The sequence below is a fragment of the Piliocolobus tephrosceles genome, chromosome 14 (genome assembly GCF_002776525.5).
Source record: "Piliocolobus tephrosceles isolate RC106 chromosome 14, ASM277652v3, whole genome shotgun sequence".
In the NCBI taxonomy this organism is placed as follows: Eukaryota; Metazoa; Chordata; class Mammalia; order Primates; family Cercopithecidae; genus Piliocolobus; species Piliocolobus tephrosceles.
This window is the reverse complement of record NC_045447.1, coordinates 77,704,848-77,724,369: the sequence shown is the minus strand read 5'-3', so window position 1 is coordinate 77,724,369 and position 19,522 is coordinate 77,704,848. Positions and strand designations below refer to the sequence as shown.

The following is a 19,522-nucleotide window of genomic DNA, read 5'->3' as shown; positions in this document are numbered from 1 at the left end:
AAATGTTTTTCTTTTATTCCTCCCTTTCCAGTCTCTCCTGTTACTTTCACCCCTAAATTAAAAAGGTTTAGGCGCAAAAGTGATTCTCAGCTTTTATTTGTAATTAATTTTATAGTAATCTTGTACTGTTATAATTACTATAGTGTACATTCATTGGAAAAATTTCAAACAGCACAGTACAGGGAAGCTAAATGTGGAAAGTAAAGGTCCTCATCAGCTTTCCTTCCTAGGCTCACCCACCAGAGGTAATCATTAACAGTTTCTTGTATATCCTCCAGGAATGTTCTGCACACACCCCCACATGCACGCAAATACCATCTCTCTCTCTTGCCCTCTCTCTGTATACGTACACATATGTTTAATTCTGCAAGTTGCTTTAAAACTCAATACCTTTTGGAGGTATTTATATATCAGCATATTTAGATACAATTTACTTTTTAAAAAACGAGTAATATCCCATTGTATTAATATTCCATAATTTAAGTTCCTCTATTGATGGACAATCAGAATGTTTTTTTTTCTTGCCACACACACACAAAAATTGCTGCTAAAAATCTTTGTAGATAAATCCTTGGATATTGGTGCAAAAATAATTGTTGCATACTTCCTTAGTGGTGAAATTGCTGAATCAATCCGCTCAAGCCTCTCATATTGTAAAATTACTCCCCCTAAAAGGTTACAATAATGACATTCTTACATCATTTGCTTACGTCTTGGTACACATTTGGTATTAAGCGACTTCACAAGTTTGCCGATCTAAATACATGGAAAAAAATGGCGTCATGTTGTTTTTATTTGGGTCTCTATATGAGTAGGGCAGCAAGACCTGATTGTTAAACGTGCAAGTTCTTAAGTTAAACTCCCTGGGGCTGGATCCTACCTCTTCCTTGTAAAATGTGTGGTCTCAGGCTTGTTGGGTCTATTTCCTCGTCTCCAAAAAAGGAGTAAAGCGAGCACACATCTTTAGGCTTAAACAAGACACGTAGGAATACAGGAAGCCCTTCTTATACGTTCGCTACTAGCGGTACTGATCCTAACTTTTTTGAAGCCGTGCTCGCTCTGGTACTTTATTTTTGGTGTACTCCTCCAACCAACCAACCACAGAATTCTGTCGTTGCCTGTAATTAGAAATGAGAGGAAAACTGGCTCCGCTTGCTCAAAAATCTCCTCCCTTCGCCTCAACGCTGCCTTAGAATCACTGGTTTAAATGTCAACGTAAAGGAATGAGTTGCAATATTCAAGCAACATGCAAAGTGGACACCTGGTCTGAGTACGTCCCGGCGGCCAGGACCCGCCGTTTTCGGTATAAGGAACACCAGATAGCAATACCTAACGCTACCTAACAAACGTTTCTCCACCCACAGCGCCATTAGTCGTTAAGTTTGCAGTGCCGAAAAGCTCAAAGAGAACGCTGCTTAAAACAGGAATACAATTGCATATCCACCCACTACACGCAAAGGGCCCGGGACGCGCCTTCACAGCCCCGCCTCAACCGGAAGTGACGCACCGTGCCGACTATTTCTTCCGCCGTCCGCCGGTGGCGAGGCCCAGGCTATCGCGGGGTGTGCAGCGGCATCGCGGCCAGTAGAGGGATTCTGGGTAACGGCCCTGGCCCCGGGCTGGGCTTCTGGCTTGGCGCAGCGGGTTCCACTCACGCCAAGTCTGTTGGCAGTGGCAGTTGTAGGGCCGGGGGCGGTTGTAGGACCCGGAGCAGCCGGACATGGAGCAACCGTGGCCGCCTCCGGGACCCTGGAGCCTCCCTCGGGCCGAGGGTGAGGCTGAGGAAGAGAGTGACTTGGACGTGTTCCCCAGTTCTCCCCGCTGCACGCAGCTGCCGGGCGGCGGCGCCCAGGTGAGAGGGGGCCTGCGTTCTGCCGAGGGATGGAGTGGTGCTGTCCCCAAACCCCTGGAATGCCGCGTCTCCCAGACCCTCTTCTAAGCCTTTTTCTACGCCTACCTCACTGCCGGGGCCCGGGGATCTGATGCCTGATGCCATCCCACCCCTTTTATAGCATCTTCGGAGTGGAGACGGGGTGGCCATGTATTACCAGCCTCCACCTCCACGCACACTTTTTCTTTCATCTTGGCTGATTGCTGTTCACCCTTGGAAGACGTTCCTCCATCTCCCCTTCCTGACAGCACCCAGATTTGGGGCGGCTCATGGTGTAACATTGACCCTTTGTCCTCCTGTGAGAGGTTTTCCCCGAGCACTTTATTCTGTTAAAGGCTCTAGCATACTTGTGCACAGTTGATAGGAACAGTGAATGATTGTAGTTCAACGTCACACCGAGTCCTGACAAAGATTTCACATGCGATTTTAACCCATGTTGACAACTGAGTAAATTCTTCAAACCTCGCTTTTGACGCTGGCGTACACCTCTCCCATTCGCGTGACCATCTTTGCCTTACTGTTTAGTTTTGCTTCACGTCATTCTCCAGTGAAAATATATACGCATATACTTGCCTTTTCCTTCAGACTTCTCTTAGGTTCCTGGTATTTACTTGTGTTTTCAATCCAGCTTTCCTGCCTTCCTGCCATTGAAACGTATCCAAATGTGATATACTACTAAGGATTTTTCAGGGACCTATCTTAGGGGATACTTACATACTCGCATCACCTTTTCCTGGTTTTTTTTTTTTTCTCCAAATCCGTGTGTGTTTTGGAAGTATATTTCAGGATCACAGTCTAAACACTAATATATTCAATGGATCATAGGTGTCTGTCGCCTTCTTGCAAAATGGGGTTCCCAAGAGTGTAACAGATTTAATAGTAGTTTTCCTCTCAACTTATTTTGCTAGATGTTAATGAGGATGAGTTAAATTGTTTGCCAGTAAGCGTGAGATTATCAGTCTTATGCCCAGCTAACGGGGTAGTTGGCTTCACACAGAGAAAAATGCTGTTTCATAACCACTGTCTGTACTTTGGCCAGCTAGTCACTGGGGAGCTACAAGACATTTTTTAGGAGGACAGAATGAGAGTTGATGGGTCCATCATTAGTCACCCACTAATTTTGGATCACCAGTGTCGTCTTTATATACAAAATGTATTATAAGCATATGATGTGTTAGGGAGGAAAAAAGAGTGAACAGCAGATGCCATTGTCAATTTGGAAGGCATATGAAGAGGAAAAAGGGTGTCAAGAATTTCAGTGCATTGTGGTTGAATTACAGAAGTAATCTAGAGAAATATCTGTATGTTAATTTCTTACTTGTGCACTTATAAATTTGTTTAACTGAAAAAGATTTTAGAAGTGAGTAAGCTTATCTCTTTCATTAAAAGTGATTTCCCTGAGACCGTATAACTAGTTAGTGGCCAGGTTAAAACTAGAACCCACTTATGACTCCTAGTCCAGTATATTTTCCCACCTACTGCACTGCCCACCCTGTGAAGTACTGTAAAACTTTGTCTGAAACTACCTTTAAATGGTATTAAAATTTGCAAAGTGGGTCAGGTGCAGTGGCTTATGACTGTAATCCCACGCTTTGGGAGGCTGAGGCGGGTGGATCACCTGAAGTCGAGAGTTTGAGACCAGCCTGAACAACATGGAGAAACCCCGTCTCCACTAAAAATACAAAATTAACCCGGCGTGGTGGTGCATACAAAATCAGCTGGGTGTGGTGGCGGGTGTGTGTGATCCTGGCTACTCAGGAGGCTGAGGCAAGAGAATTGTTGGAGGCAGAGGTTGCAGTGAGCCTAGATCACACCATTGCACTCCAGCCTGAGCAACAAGAGTGAAACCCTGTCTCAAAAAAAAAAAAAAAATTTGCGAAGTAATTATTAATTCTAAGTTCATGTGTTTATTACAAACCTACTTATTGGTCTTGCTGGCTTTAAGACTTAAATTTTTGGATTGGAATATTTGGAAAAAAATAAAATGTTTAATCAATTAACATTTTATAATCCTAAAAAACAGCTTTGGCTTAATTTTATCAAATAAGGGGGATCTAGACTTCTTAATGTATTATGTGATATGTAATTCTTAGATCCAATTAATGTAAAGGCAGATCATGTTTAATGTCTCTCTAAAACTTCTGTATGGTCATGGATTAGAATGTGACCTAATATTTTATATAATCATCTGAATACATGTTGGATAGTTTGCCCAAATAACCAAATGTTGTCTGGGTAGTTTGTGGAGAATTAAAACATAAATTATATTTAGAATTGTTTGATTTGAGAAAAGAATATTTACTCCCAAATAATTTGAAAATGCAAGATAATTTCTGTTTATCCATATAACCATATTACTTTTCTTGATATATTGTCTTCTTTTTCCTTTTTTTTTTTTTTTTTGAGACGGTGTCTTGCTGTGTTGCCCAGGCTGGAGTGCAATGGCACGATGTTGGCTCACCGCAACCTCTGCCTCCCAGGCTCAAGTGATTCTCCTGCTACAGCCTCCTGAGTAGTTGGGATTACAGGTGCCCACCACCGTGCCCAGCTAATTTTTTTTTTTTTTGAGATGGAGTCTCACTGTGTCACCCAGGCTGGAGTGCAGTGGCGCAGTCTCGGCTTACTGCAACCTCCGCCTCCCGGGTTCACACCATTCTCCTGCCTTAGCCTCCCAAGTAGCTGGGACTACAGATGCCCACCACCACGCCTGGCTAATTTTATTGTATTTTTAGTAGAGACAGGGTTTCACCATGTTAGCCAGAATGGTCTCGATCTCCTTCTCGTGAGCCACCTGCCTCGGCCTCCCGAAGTGCTGGGATTATAGGTGTGAGCCACCACTCCTGGCCACGCCCAGCTAATTTTAAAAATATTTTTAGTAGAGAAGGGGTTTTGCCATGTTGGCCAGGCTGGTTTCGAACTACTGACCTCAGATAATCTGCCCGCCTTGGCCTCCCAAAGTGCTGGGATTACAGGTGTGAGCCACTGAACCCAGCCAAAAGAAGTTTTGTATACAAAATTTCGTATATCTTTTCTTACAAAATAAATTTTATAGCTTAATTTTTCTCCTTTTCCTGGCCCTGTTTTAAGCATAGCTACTCTACAGTTATTCTTGATCCTATTCTAAGATAACAAAAAGTAAAAATAAATGTTTTATTTGGTTAGTTAGGGACATTGTTTATAGTACCTGGGCTCCAGACCTGCTGAATGAGCAAATAAAACATCTGAATAGCAACAGTGTCCACATTTGTCCCAGTACAAACCTGAGTTTGCCTGAAGACTCAGCTAAGAGGTAGGTCCTTGGTTGCTACTTGCCTCAGAATTGTTTACCACCACCAGTCAGTAAACAAATAAGCATGATATTGTATGAAAAACACCACAATAGAAATAGGCATAACTTGAGTGGGGAGAGACGGGGTAAGAAAAAGTTTAGGGTCTGCCAGAATCTGGATGAAGATAGGAGTTTCCGTAGGAGTTACCTCGAAGAAAGAGGATTGCCAAATTGAAGTGAGGGACAAGCGTGGGAAAGGGAAGAATAAACAAACAAGTAGAAGAGCAATTGGAACGGAGTCTAGAGAGGTAATGGGAAATGATATCACGAAGGGCTATGCCACCACGAAGGGCTATGCCACAGAGTATGTCCTTTATCCCAAAGCTAAGAATGAAAAAAAAGATCAGATTCATTTGTTTGAAAGATCACTCCAGTCTAGTGGAGTGGAGAATGGCTTGAGATAAGAGAGTCAGCATTTGTATAATTCACATGTGAGATTATAAGGGCTTGAATAGTAATGGAGATATGGGAATAGATTGGAGAGAGATTATTCTGAAGTTGATCTACATTTGACTAAGAAGTCATAAAGAATGTGCCTTCAGCTTTTGTTTTATAGAGCCAAGGAATATAGGCAATTGAATGTCTATCACAGTATTTTACATGTAGTAATTAAGTAAATATTAAAACTAATTACCACTGCTTTTGACTAGTACAGTCAGCAGGGTGGACCATTGGTACTTTTAAGAAATGTAACTTTGCGGCTGGGTGCAGTGGCTCACGCCTGTAATTCCAGCACTTTGGGAGGCCAAGGTAGGCAGATCACAAGGTCAAGAGATCGAGACCATCCTGGCCAACATGGTGAAACCCTGCCTCTACTAAAAATACAAAAATTACCTGGACATGGTGGCACGTGCCTGTAGTCCCAGGTACTTGGGAGGCTGAGGCAGGAAAATCATGTAAACCCCGGAGGCAGAGGTTGCAGTGAACTGAGATCGTACCTTTGCACTCTAGCCTGGTGACAGAGCGAGACTCCATCTCAAAATAGATAGATAGATAGATAGATAGATAGATAGATAGATAGATAGATAGAACTTTGCCTATTTTGATTAGGAATAAATTAAAGGATGTCTGTCTGATATAATCATTTATAAATAGAAATATCCAATAAGAACTTCTCAAATCACCAAGTTTTAGAAAAATACAGATAGAAAATAGAAACCAAGAAATGATTACTTCTAGATAAAAGGAGGTTTTTTTGTACTGAAGAATTTGGAGAACAAAATTATAAAGGCCTGGTTGTCAGCATGTTGAGTATTGAAGTGATAAACTAGATTTAAGCTTTGTTCTCGTTATTCTGCTTGTTCAAGATTATGAAGACTTAATTAAATGTTTGTTAAGCACTAACTTTATGCAAGACACTGTGATAGTTGCCAGGCTTTTGTTGCTGTTAGTTGTCAGGGGATAGGCATAAATTAACAAAGCAGTTTAGAATTTAGTTGATGAAACAAGGACTAAGATATAAAAACATGACTGCAGACCTGGAACACAGGATATACTATATACCAAAATATTGTACAGAAATCGTTTGAATTAAAAAAAATTGAACTGTGCTGCACGAACATCCATTGTTTCTTCATTTCTTACAAATATTGTTTTTATCCAGATGTATAGCCATGGAATTGAATTGGCTTGCCAAAAGCAGAAAGAGTTTGTAAAGAGCTCTGTGGCGTGCAAATGGAATCTTGCTGAAGCTCAACAGAAACTTGGTAGCTTAGCACTGCATAATTCTGAGTCCTTGGATCAGGAGCATGCCAAAGCACAAACAGCAGTATCAGAACTGAGGCAGCGGGAAGAAGAGTGGCGACAGAAAGAAGAAGCTCTAGTACAAAGAGAGAAGATGTGTCTGTGGAGCATGGATGCCATTAGCAAGGATGTTTTTAATAAGGTATGACCTTGTATTGAGCCATAATGAAAGAAGAAAAACTGAAGTGTTTGCACAAACCAGTTGTGCGTATTTGGTAGCAAAGCAGCAGAATCTCATAAACAGTGTTCAATTTTAAGTTTATGAAAGGTGCTTGAAAAGTTTATGAAAGTCAGAAAGTCTCAAAGCTCTTGCTGTAGAGCTGCAGACTCCAGGCAGTTAATTGAGCAGTCTGAAATACATATTTATATAAATGTACTGCCGAACAAATATTACATGTATTAAAATCATTCACAAAAATGTGATATTTATAAGGATGGGAAAATAGATCAGTTGTGAAATATTTTCCTCCACATCTCATATTTTGTACCCCTACATTGATTATCACTACTTTAGAGTTCCTTTAATGCAACCACCTTATTTTTATAAATGAAGCAACTAAGTAGAAAAATAAGTAGAGTGACTTAATAACTTAGTGGTGGGTTAAATATGAGAAATTCCTGACTGGGATGGAGAGATAAGATAATGAGAAGTGTTGAATATCCTTTATTCAGTGCCTTTAAGAATGAAGGCTTAGACTTTTAAAATCCCATGTTTTTCAAACTTCAGGGTTTTATACCTCAGTTTTCCATTTGAAAACTAGAGTTTCTAGAGATTGATTTTCAGATGCATGAAAAGGGGAGAAAAGGCAAAACTTCACGAACTAGTGTTTTAAATGTGGAATAAAATGATATTTATTGAAAAATAGGCCGGGCTTAGATGTCCATGCCTGTAATCCCAGCACTTTGAGAGGCCAAGGCAGGCAGATCACTTAAGTCCAGGAGTTCAAAACCAGTTTGGGTGACATGATGAAATCCTGTCTCTACAGAAAATACAAAAATTAGCTGAGTATGGTGGCATGTACCTGTAGTGCCTGTAGTCCCAGCTACTTAGGAGGCTGAGGCTCGAGGATTACTTGAACCCAGGAGGTAGAGATTGCAGTGAGCCGAGATTGTGCCACTACACTCCAGCCTGGGCAACAGTGAGACCCCGTCTCAAAAAAAGAAAAATTGTAGTTTGTATTAAGCCTTATTTTGGAGAACCATTTATAAAGAAGTCTGTGAACATGCTGATGGATACAGATATTTTGGTGTTCATTTTTTTCACTATCCCATAATGGCTGAAGGAAACACAGTTCACAGAGCTGAAAGCTTTTAGCTTTACCACAAAGGTGGATTTTGTATGTTATCCACTATGAGTGTTCTTTAGGCCTGAAATATGCAGAGAATAGGGAGAAAGAGGCCTTCAAGTGTCATCATTTTCCTTAATTAGCCCATGGATATATCATCTAGGAGTGAATTTGGACTTTAGACCTGTTTTCAGCCCTTTCATCGTGGAAAATTTCAACATACACAAAGTGAACAGATAAACCCCACCAGTCCACATCAATAACTGTCATCATTCTGCCATTCTCATTTCATCTATACCTTCGCCTACACCCATTCCTGCATTTTACTGTTATTTTTTGTTTAAATTTTGGGTAAGATTTATATACTTTGAGATGCACAAATCTTAAGTATAAAATTTTAACAAATAGATACATTTGTGTAGTCCACAATCCTTTGAATATATGAAATGTAGAACCTAGGAAAAAAGTATTTAAATCTTCAGTCTGTAATCTATGGGGCAATGAAATTCAGTCATTTTCTACTAATTTGTAAAGTGATACTTCTTTATATTTGTACTTCACCCTCAAGTTTCAGGGAGAGACTGGTCATTCTTGTCTAAGTCCACAATGAACCTTATCTTTAACCATTATTATTTTCTAGACTTCTCAGCACATAACCTACTTGTTAATTGTCCTCTTGGCATCTGCTTTCACCTACTCTCATGAGCTTTTTAAATTGCCTTTCCCTGGACCAGCTCTAGTTCTGCTACAGCAGTCAGTAACATACCTTGCCACTAGCCCTATCAGTACTTTAACAGTGAGTCATATCTTTCTCGACTTTCTCTGTGCCTCTACTAATTTATATATACTTTTTCTCCCCCTCCACAATGGGATCATTCTTTATCTGAGTCATTTGCTATATCTGTATATATTGTTTTAAGGGGTACATCTTAAGTGTTATTTTCTGTTCTGCATTTATATCCCAAAACTATTTAAAATAATCTTTTTCTTTCAGAAGGAATGTTCAAAGTAATATTTCTTGTTTTGTAAAGTTGATGTCTCTTCTTTAACACAGTGGTCACAAAGAAAATATTTTCATTTTGTCGCTGCTTTTAATTATTTCTTTAAACTTAGGTTCTAAGACAGCCTACATTTATCTCACAAATTAATTAGGACTATCTTTATGTTCCAGTCATTTGCTCAAAATCCTACACTGGTTTTGTCTGGGAGCTTGAGAGTTGAGAGGACTGGTCTAGATCTGCACTATCCAACTTGATAGCCACTAGCCACATGTGCTATTGAGTGCTTGAAATGTGGCTAGTCTGAATTGAGATGTGCTATAAGTGTAAAATACACACCGGATTCCAATGACTTAGTGCCAAAAAAAGTAAAATATTAATAATTGTTTTGTATTGCTTACATGTTGAAATAATAGGTTGGATATGTTAAGATAAATAAAATAATTTATTAATGTCATCTGTTTCTTTTTGCTTTTCAACGTGGCTAATAGAAAACTTTAAATTACATTTGCAACTTGGATTGTATTTCTATTGGACAGTGCTGGTCTAGATGGCAGACTGTATAATGAAAAAATATTTTATTTTGAAATATGTAAACTTTTGAGTGCTTCCTGATTATAAACTGGCAGTGATCTAGTTTGCAATTTTTATTTTTGGCAGTGATGATAACAGGGTATAAATATGATCACAGAATGTTCTAAGAAACTTCTGCCAGTTTTTCTAGCTAGATACAAACTTTATTCTTGGTATATTTTATGACTTATTTAACTGAAAATAAGTACTTCCTTAATAGAAATTTGTACTTGACTTTAAAAATCAAACTGTTTGGTCTCTTCTAAGAAGTTTATTAGAAATGCAACAAAGGGCCAGGCACAATGGCTTATGCCTGTAATACCAGCACGTTGGAAGGCCAAGGTGAAGGGATTGTGTGAACCAAGGAGTTCAAGACCAGCCTGGGCAACATAGCAAGACCTCGTCTCTACAAAAAATTTAAAAATTATCTGGGTATGGTGGCTCACGCCTGTAGTCCCAGCTACTCTGGAGGCTAAGGTGGGAGGATCACTTGACTCCAAGAGGTTGAGGCTGCAGTGAGTTATGATTGTGCCACTGTACTCCAGCCTGGGTGACAGAGCAAGACCCCATCTCAAAAAAACAAAAAAAAGACACGCAACAACAACGGTCTATTTCTGGTTTATGTCTTAAAGAATTTATAGTAAATATAGTTTATTCTCTATGTGCTTTGAATTTCTGAGTTTATTTCCAGCAAGAACTCGAAAGATTAGGCAAGAGTTGCAAATACTTATAAGAATTAAATAATGCACAAGTAAATTATTCATGTAAAATATAAAGGATGTTTCTATACCTGCTTTTAATTGGGAAATTCAGCTTACCAAAATGGTAATTCAGTTGTTTTTCTGCGTGATTTCCAAGATAAACCTATATCCACACATATATCATATGTATTTTTTTGTGAGACAGAGTGTTGCTCTGTCGCCCGGGCTGGAGTGCAATGGTATGATCTCAGCTCACTACAACCTCTGCCTCCTGGATCCACGCCATTCTCCTGCCTCAGCTTCCCGAGTAGCTGGGATTCCAGGCACCCGCCACCACGCCCAGCTGTTTTTTGTATTTTTAGTAGAGATGGGGTTTCAGTATGTTGGCCAGGCTGATCTCCAACTCCTGACTTCGTGATCCGCCCGCCTCGGCCTCCCAAAGTGCTGGGATTACAGGCGTGAGCCACCACACCCGGCCTCATACATCATTTTAAACAAAATTAATAAGACTCCCATATAAGAAAATTTTAATTTTTAAAAATAGTTTAACAGATGAATTTAATCATGTAATATCAGTGACACAGATGAATTTAATCATGTAATATCAGTATGATACTATACCACAAATATTGTCTACAAGAAGAATTGCTAGGTATTCAGTATCTGAGAAAGAAGATTCAATTAGAATTTAAAATCTGATTTAAATTTCTAAAATTTTTTCTTAGAGTTTTATTAATCAAGATAAAAGAAAAGACACAGAGGATGAAGATAAATCAGAATCATTTATGCAAAAATATGAGCAAAAAATCAGACATTTTGGTAAGTCTACTACTTGGGTTTCCTTCTTTGTAATATTTAGTATCATATGTACTTGTGTAAAAAATGGACTTATAAAAAGCCAAAAAGAAAAGTAGCAAACTCCAATTTTGTAGCTACTTCTGGCACAGCTGTATAGATCTTGTTTTAGAAATTTTTTTGGTTATAAATAAAATTAATTGACAGAGCGAACCAAATGGTAAAGACAAGCAAAAGTATTATTATATAGTACTACCTTCTAAGACAACTTTATGTATTCCATAGCCTCTTTCCATTTCCCAACTAGTCTTTGCTTTTTTCTTTTTCCTCTTTGCTTCCTTGGAATCTGATTATCTTATGGTTAAAAGATTATTCATTTTTTTTCAGGTTTTGGATATGATGCTTTATAATTCAGGCAGATCCTTGAACTGTTACTCAGATAAATATAGTAATAGAAATGTATATATAAAGAACTGAAAAATAGGCTTTTTCTATTGGGGAAAAAGGGTAAGAGGGGGTTTGATACAAGTGAAGGCTTCCCAGAGAAGCCAGCATCTGAGCTTGATTTTGAGGAACAGATAAGAGTTTTTCATGTATAAGGGAGGCAAGCCAACAGCAACAGCATGAGACAGGCAGTTAGGAAACAGCATGGTGTGTTCTGAGAAGTATAGGCAGCATGATACCGCTGGCATGAAAATGCTGCTGGGAAATGTTAGGAGTTAAGGTTTAAAACTTTTTTTTTAATTCCAAAGTAAAAACTTTTTTTTTTTAATTCCAAGTAGTATGTTAATTTAGTAAACATGGTTTTTATTTGTAATATAGTCATGAACTTTTTAAATGGCATTTTGAAATCTTTTTCCTATTGGTGTTTATTTACTCAAAATTTTTTGAATTTCATTTATGCTTCAATTATGTCAATACAATAAATATTACTTTCAATGTTTTCCCTTCCTTTTATGTAATTTATTCATAAAATATTCACTTTGCTCATACTTTTTGTTTTAAATAAAGAAAAAAGACTGTATTTAACTAAAAGAACAGTACTTGAAGAAATAAAGACAAAGTTTTTCTACAAATCATCAATGTGTATTATTTATAATAGAAAAAAAAATGAATATACAGGCCTCCCTTGGACAGATAGTAAAATCTTGAAATGAGCAGAGCCTTGAGTCATAAGGATAGAAGGCAAGAAATTTGCACATGAATCTTAGTTGTGATATGTGAATTGCCACTCCCGCCTACAGTGCTTGCTTTCTAGGCCCATGTTTTTCTGTTGAAGGAAAAATAGTACCATACTGATTGCTCTTTCAGAGCATGTACTGCATCTGGTGAAACAACATTCCTCAAGGTGTTTTCACCCAGCTGGCACTCTGAAAGTTGGTTGCTTTGAAGCCACGAGAAACCTAGTAAATGAGAAACAGTTCTTTCACTTTTGCTGTAAGCTGACTGCCTTGTTCAGAAGCAATTTTGTGTAGGAAAATATCCAAATATCACAAAGTGTTGTAACCCATCTGGCGCTATGTATCTTCAGCGTTTTATAAAACCTGCTTCTGGGTAGTGATGTTCGTTATGAGAACAGTGAATTTCATGAACCCTACAGTCTGCATTTCTTTTGCTGTAAAATGAGTTTCTGGGTCAAAAAATAATGTGGTATGGTGAATAATTCATTTAGTAAGACTGCAGATGTATTACTGATTAGAAGCATGGCAAGGAGGGAGGGCACTTCCACATCTAGAGTGGGATAGTTCAAGTGAGAAATTACCAGTCCCTCTGAGATGAAGTGGGGCCAAGGTAATCAACCTGCTACTTGATGGCTGGCTCATCTCTGCAGTGCATTGTGCCATAGTGAGATTTTGATGTTTTTTCCTACTGGCAAATTAGGTGTTCAGTGGCTAAACTGAATTAGGATACTAGAACATCCTTGATGGGGAAAGTCTACACTGTCAAATCTATGCATAATCACAAACTTGTGCCACCATGACCCCTGAATTTATAAAACTGTTGTGCAAATAATGAGATAGTTGAGGAAAAAACTGACTTAACATCCACAGGTGATTAATAAGCAATCATTTTGCCATTATGTGTTATGAACTTCCAATATACTATCTTGTAATAAATACCAGAACCTTGCTGTTTTCACACCCAACCAGACCAATAGCCATTCCCCGAGTCACATTGTGCCTATTTTTTTACTGGAAATGCATATTGACTTTAACTTCAGAGGAGATACATTACTTGCCACAGCACATTGGATCCCCAGCAATGTTACTAAGGTAGTAGGCTCCCAAAATTTTCATGTGTTTTATTTCCCACTCTGGAATAGATATATCTTAACAAGGGACCTGGAATACCTGCAATTTCTGCTTTACCAAGTTCCATCAGTGGAGAGTGGACCAACTTGTAGTCATGGGGAATTATAAGATAATAAAAATCCCTGTGGACTGAATTATGGCACTGAATTGATAGAGGTGTGAGACAAGACAGTGAAAATTTGTGGCTATACCTGCTTGATGGAAGATTTCTGATGTATGCTTATTGTGATGAAAGAAGAAAGCTTACCAAAATGATGACTATATGGGTATACTCCTTTATTTTGGTTTTTTGTTGTTGTTTAACTTTTGTTTTAAGTTCAGGGGTATGTGTGCAGGATGTGCAGGTTTGTTACATAGGTAAACGTGTGTCTTGGGGATTTGTTGTACAGATTATTTCATCATCCAGGTATTAAGCCTAGTATCCAGTAGTTATTTTTCCTGATCCTCCCACCCTCCGCCCTTCGGTAAGCTGCAGTGTGCATTGTTTTCCTGTATGTGTGCATGTATTCTCATCATTTAACTCCCACATAGGTGAGAACATGGGTATTTGGTTTTCTGTTCCTGTGTGAGTTTGCTTAGGATAATGGCTTCTGGTATACTCTTTTAAACACATCTGCAATAGGAGATGTAATTAAAGCTTCCAGTTGGAGGCTTTCTGGACTTGGATTGCATTCCAGACTCTTGGATGACATCGGCCTGGTGTGTGTGGGGGCTGTGTAGGGCTATAGGGCCTTCCCACCAGTGCTTCTCTGTGGTCTTATTTGTGCTTATATTCTTCAGAGTTTTTCCTAGCTTTTCCCTTATACAATTTGTTGACTACCTTTCTTGTGCTTTTACCCTTACAATTAGGTAGAATTTACCACCTAATGGTAAATGGTACCGTATATCATGGAATAGTATAAAGCATTGAAATCTGACTTTTTCCTCTACATTTGTATTTAGTTTATTAATATAGGTAATTCACATTTTATAAATATAAAATATTAATTTAGAAAGAAAGCCTTTTATCTCTTACATTTTACAACCATTATATTCAAAGTTATATGCATGTTTGACATCACTGGCTTTATGATCATCAGAGCTGCTTTTTGAGTCATCTAATTTTCAGAGCACATCATCTTCAGTTTTAGCCAAAGTTAGCTGTGATTCAGCTTTTTTTAATCTGTGTAGGATGTTGTCACTGGAAATTTTACCAAGAGCTATAAACATTTGCGCAAATACTATGATAGGATTTTTTTCATTTGTACTGACTATGAGTATTTGCAACCTCTTCAATGTAATTGTTTATTGCTTTTAAAAAACATATCAATATCTTATTTTTGAAAAACATTTAATATAAAGCATTCTTACATATGAAGTGAAGTGAATAGAAAATGTATATGATTTTAATTTTTTTTTTTTTTTTTGAGAGGAAATCTCGCTCTTGTCCCCCAGGCTGGAGTGCAGTGGTGTGATCTCTGCTCACTGCAGCCTCCACCTCCTGGGTTCAAGCGATTCTTCTGCCTCAGCCTCCCAAGTAGCCGGGATTACAGGCACCTGCCACCACGCTGGCTAATTTTTGTATTTTTAGTAGAGATGGGGTTTCACCATTTTGGCCAGGCTGGTCTTGAACTCCTGACCTCAGATGATCCGCCTGCCTCGGCCTCTCAAAGTGCTGGGATTACAGGTGTGAGCCACCACGCCCAGCCTTAATTTTGTTTTTTTAAAAAGTCATTCAAAAATATGCCTGGAAGGAAATACATCAAAATGTTAACAATAATGTCTTGTGGTAGAATTACAGATAACTTTTATTTTCTGGATTTTAAAAATTCTTCACAATAAATAAACTTTATTTTTATAATGCGAAAAAAAATTTTCAAAGACTTTATCCTAAGAATTCAAAATGGCTTAATGTTAGAAAACTCATTAATGTGATTCACCATATTAACTGATCGTAGTAGTATAACCACAGGACTCGGTGATCAATTTGATGTGGGAGAAATGGAAATGTCAGAGGAATTTCTAGAACGCTTGATTTGGTAACATGGAGCCTAGGAAGCACTGTAGGATGGCAGAGAGACAAGTATGGGTTTGGTTTCAAGTAAGATGGATTTATGTGCAGGCATATCAGTAGAAATGCATATGGTGGTAGATGATTGGAAATATAGGAGATCTGGAGTTTAGGAATATGGGAAATGATCATACAGCTTTCCTCAAGTAATTCACAAACTAGCTGGGAGATTTTTAGTACACATAGAAATTAAAATGAATTAGTGTAGTTTGTTAAAATTCTAAGCCTGGTATGGTGGTCATGCCTGTAATCCCAGCACTCTGAGAAACTGAGACTGGAGGATCACTTGAGCCCAGGGGTTCAAGACCAGCCTGGGCAACACAGTGAAACCTCATCTCTACAAAAAAAAAAAAAAAATTAGTTGTGTGTGGTGGCTTATACCTGTAGTCCCAGCTACTGCAGAGGCTGAGGTGGGAGGATCTCTTGTGCCCGGGAGGTTGAGGCTGCAATGAGTTGTGATTGCACCAGTGTACTCCAGCCTAGGCAACAGAGGAATACCCTGTCTCTCAAGATAAATAAATAAATTAATTAATAATAATAATTCTATAAGTATAATGAAAGAGGAAAGGGAAATCAGTAATAAGGACATGTGTATTTCAGGACCATTTTAGGAATCAGGTGGCATATGAAGGTTGATGATGGATTGAGATTTAGATGTTCACTAGGGAAATACATAGGTTAAAGCATATGATTAAAATATCTAAACTTGTCAAAGTGAGGTTTTCCAAGCATTCAGATAAATTGTTTGGCTAATTTAAAATGACTGTATTATCCTTAACCAAAGGATTAGCTAAATATTTTTAATGGGTATTTATTATTTATCGAGTATTTACTATGTCTCAGGCCCTGTTCTAAGTGCTTTATATGAATTAATAGCATTTAATTGTCACAAAAATCCTGAGTTAGGTACTGTTTTCAACCCTATTTTACAGATGAGGAAATGGAGGCCTATAAAGGGACTTGCCCACGATAGTAAAATGGTGAGGCCAGTATTTGAACCTGGGCCATTTAGCTCTAGTCTGTGTTCTCAGCCCCCATCTTAAATTGTTACTCTCCATTTGTATACAAGTTTGTTTACAAATTCCAAAATAATGTCAGTAATTTGAGGTATATGCTGTTCCACTGAGTTGTTGATTCTCTTTATGTGTTTATTTTTTGAGACAGAGTCTTTTTCTGTCACCAGGCTGGATTACAGTTACAAGATCATAGCTACTTCAGCCTCAATTTCCTAGGCTCAAGCAATCCTCCTGCCCCAGCCTCCCAAGCAGCTGGGACTACAGGTGTACTACACCACACCTGGGTAATTGTCTTTTTGTGTAGAGATAAGGTCTCATTTTGTTGCCTAGACTGACATAAAACTCCTGTGCTCAGGTGATTCTCCTGCCTCAGCCTCCCAAAGCGCTGGGATTATAGGTGTGAGCTACTGCGCCCCACCTGTCTTTGTTTTGTTCATAAAATTCCACACTGTTTCCACAAAGGTCTGTATCAACTACCTGTAACTGAACTTATCAATTTCATACTAATTCAATGTGCATTTTTGAAATCAAGTGATAGTATTTCTCAGATTTAAAAAAAAATGTATTTTCAATGTCAAGTGTTAATTTGTCTCAGGTATTAAATAGGTAGTTAAAAAATACTAACATTTGACCAGGAGTGGTGACTCACGCCTGTAATCTCAGCACTTTGGGAGGCTGAGGCGGGTGGATCATGAAGTTAGGAGTTCGAGACCAGCCTGACCAACATGGTGAAACCCTGTCTCTACTAAAAGTACAAAAATTAACTGGGCGTGGTGGCACATACCTGTAATGTTAGCTTCTCAGGAGGCTGAGGCAGGAGAATCACTTGAACCTGGGAGGCGGAGGTTGCAGTGAGCTGTGATCACTGCAACTCAGTTGCACTGAGCTGAGATGGAGCTGCACTCCATCCTGGGCAACAGAGCGAGACTCCGTCTCAACAAAAAGAAAAAAAAATTAACATTTAGTGATACCCTTCCCCATAGCTCCAAGTGTCAGGAACCCTTTTATTTCCTGCAAAATAAACCAGAATGGATAAGGCTTTTGTTATTTCAGGGAGTCACAATGCTGCCATGAAGAAGTAAACAAGAGGAGCAATGCTTTATTGTGGATGGTAGATAGAGTTGAAAATATTACCTCTCCAGAAGTGTAAGAAAGCTAAGGCAAAACTGCTTCATAGGATTTACTTTATGGGTTCAAGTGTAAGAAATAAGGATTGTGCTTTCTTTAAATCTGAGTCCCAGGAATCATTAGACTTTTTTAAAAGATAGGATTTTGCTCTGTCACTCAGGCTGAAGTGCAGTGGTGAGGTCATAGCTCACTGTAGCCTCCAACATCTGGGCTCAAGTTGTCCTCTCACCTCAGCCTCCCAAATAGTGGGGATTACACCATGCTGGCAATATTCTTCATACTTTAAGAAGTAGTTTTAAGTAACTTCCATAATCATTCTGTTTCTCAGAACTTCAAATGACCTAATCATTATATGCAAAGCATTGGGGAAATAACTTTATAAAGCTTAGAATACTCTATGAGAAAATGCTACAGTCTTTATCCTTTTTTTTTTTTAAGTCCTTTTAAGAGATGGGGTCTCACTGTATTGCCCAAGCTGGAGCACAGTGGTTCCATCATACCTTCTGCAGCCTCCAGCTCCTAGGCTCCCAAGTGATCCTGCCCCCTCAGCCTCCCAAGTAGCTGGGACTGCAGATGCACACTACCATGCCCAGCTAATTTTTAAACTTTTTCTGTAGAGACAGGGTCTTACTATGTTGCCAAGGTTGGCCTGCAACTCCTGGACTCCACCATTCCTCTGGCCTCAGACTCCAAAAGTGCTGAGATTACAAGCATGTGCCACCATGTCCAGCTTATCTCCTTTGAGACAGAGTCTGTTGCTCTGTCACCCAGGCTGGAGTGCAGTGGTGCAATCTCGGCTCGCTGCAACCTCCGCCTTCTGGGTTTAAGCAATCCTTGTTCCTCAGCCTTCCAAGTAGCTGGATTATAGGCGCCTGCCACCATGCCCAGCTAATTTTTCTATTTTTAGTAGAGACAACATTAAAAAGTCAACACTTTGCTGGTTCCGTGATTTCTTGGTGGTATTGACTTTGACCAAATTTCCTACTAATTTAGATAAAAGTGTAGATATAACTTAAATAGTATTTGGATTTCTTTGACATCTTGAAACAAAATGACAACCATTTTCAAATACGCTTAACTAATTTTTAAAAGACTTTGTTTATAAAAGACGTCATGAGTAAATGGCTTACATAATTAACTCTCAGTTTGCCCAAGACTGCAGGCATTCGTGGATGCAGGACTTTTTAATATTGAACTGGCTGCTCTGGCCTGATTAATTATCTGAAATAAAACTTTCTGTGAATTTTAGGAGCTTTTTCCAGTCTACTAAGTGTTGCTTTAAAGAGTATTGTCCCTCACTTGCTCTTTTACCATAGTCTGTTGCTCTGGTAATATGAATTGTCTTTAAAGAGAATCATTTAAAAATACTATTGAGAGATTAATGAATTAAGAATTGTTGGTATTTCTTCCCTTATAGGAAGAAAGAAAATATTTGACACTTACGGTTCAATTCTTTTTTTTACAGGTATGTTGAGTCGATGGGATGATAGTCAGAGATTTTTGTCTGACCATCCATACCTTGTATGTGAAGAAACTGCTAAATATCTTATTTTATGGTGTTTTCACCTAGAAGCTGAGAAGGTATTATTATGTGAACCTTGAGTTTCTGGGAACCTTAGTGGAAATCTGATTTCATACTTTATTGATGTTTTGTTTTGTTTTCTACATTAAGTCCTTTAAAAGAAAGCAGGAAGGTCATTA

The 19,522-nt window shown here is 38.6% G+C and overlaps 1 protein-coding gene across 1 annotated transcript in view; it reads left to right on the top strand.

Moving 5' to 3' along the window:
• Positions 1 to 1,505: 1,505 nt before the first annotated feature.
• The window catches only part of CDC37L1 (cell division cycle 37 like 1), a 28,340-nt gene continuing 10,323 nt past the window's right edge, over positions 1,506 to 19,522 (top strand). Inside the window, exons 1-4 of the mRNA XM_023213183.1 lie at positions 1,506 to 1,852; positions 6,823 to 7,104; positions 11,246 to 11,339; positions 19,287 to 19,402. Of these exons, the coding sequence (XP_023068951.1) occupies positions 1,721 to 1,852; positions 6,823 to 7,104; positions 11,246 to 11,339; positions 19,287 to 19,402 (624 nt within the window). The 5' untranslated portion in view covers positions 1,506 to 1,720. The remainder of the gene's footprint in view (positions 1,853 to 6,822; positions 7,105 to 11,245; positions 11,340 to 19,286; positions 19,403 to 19,522) is intronic.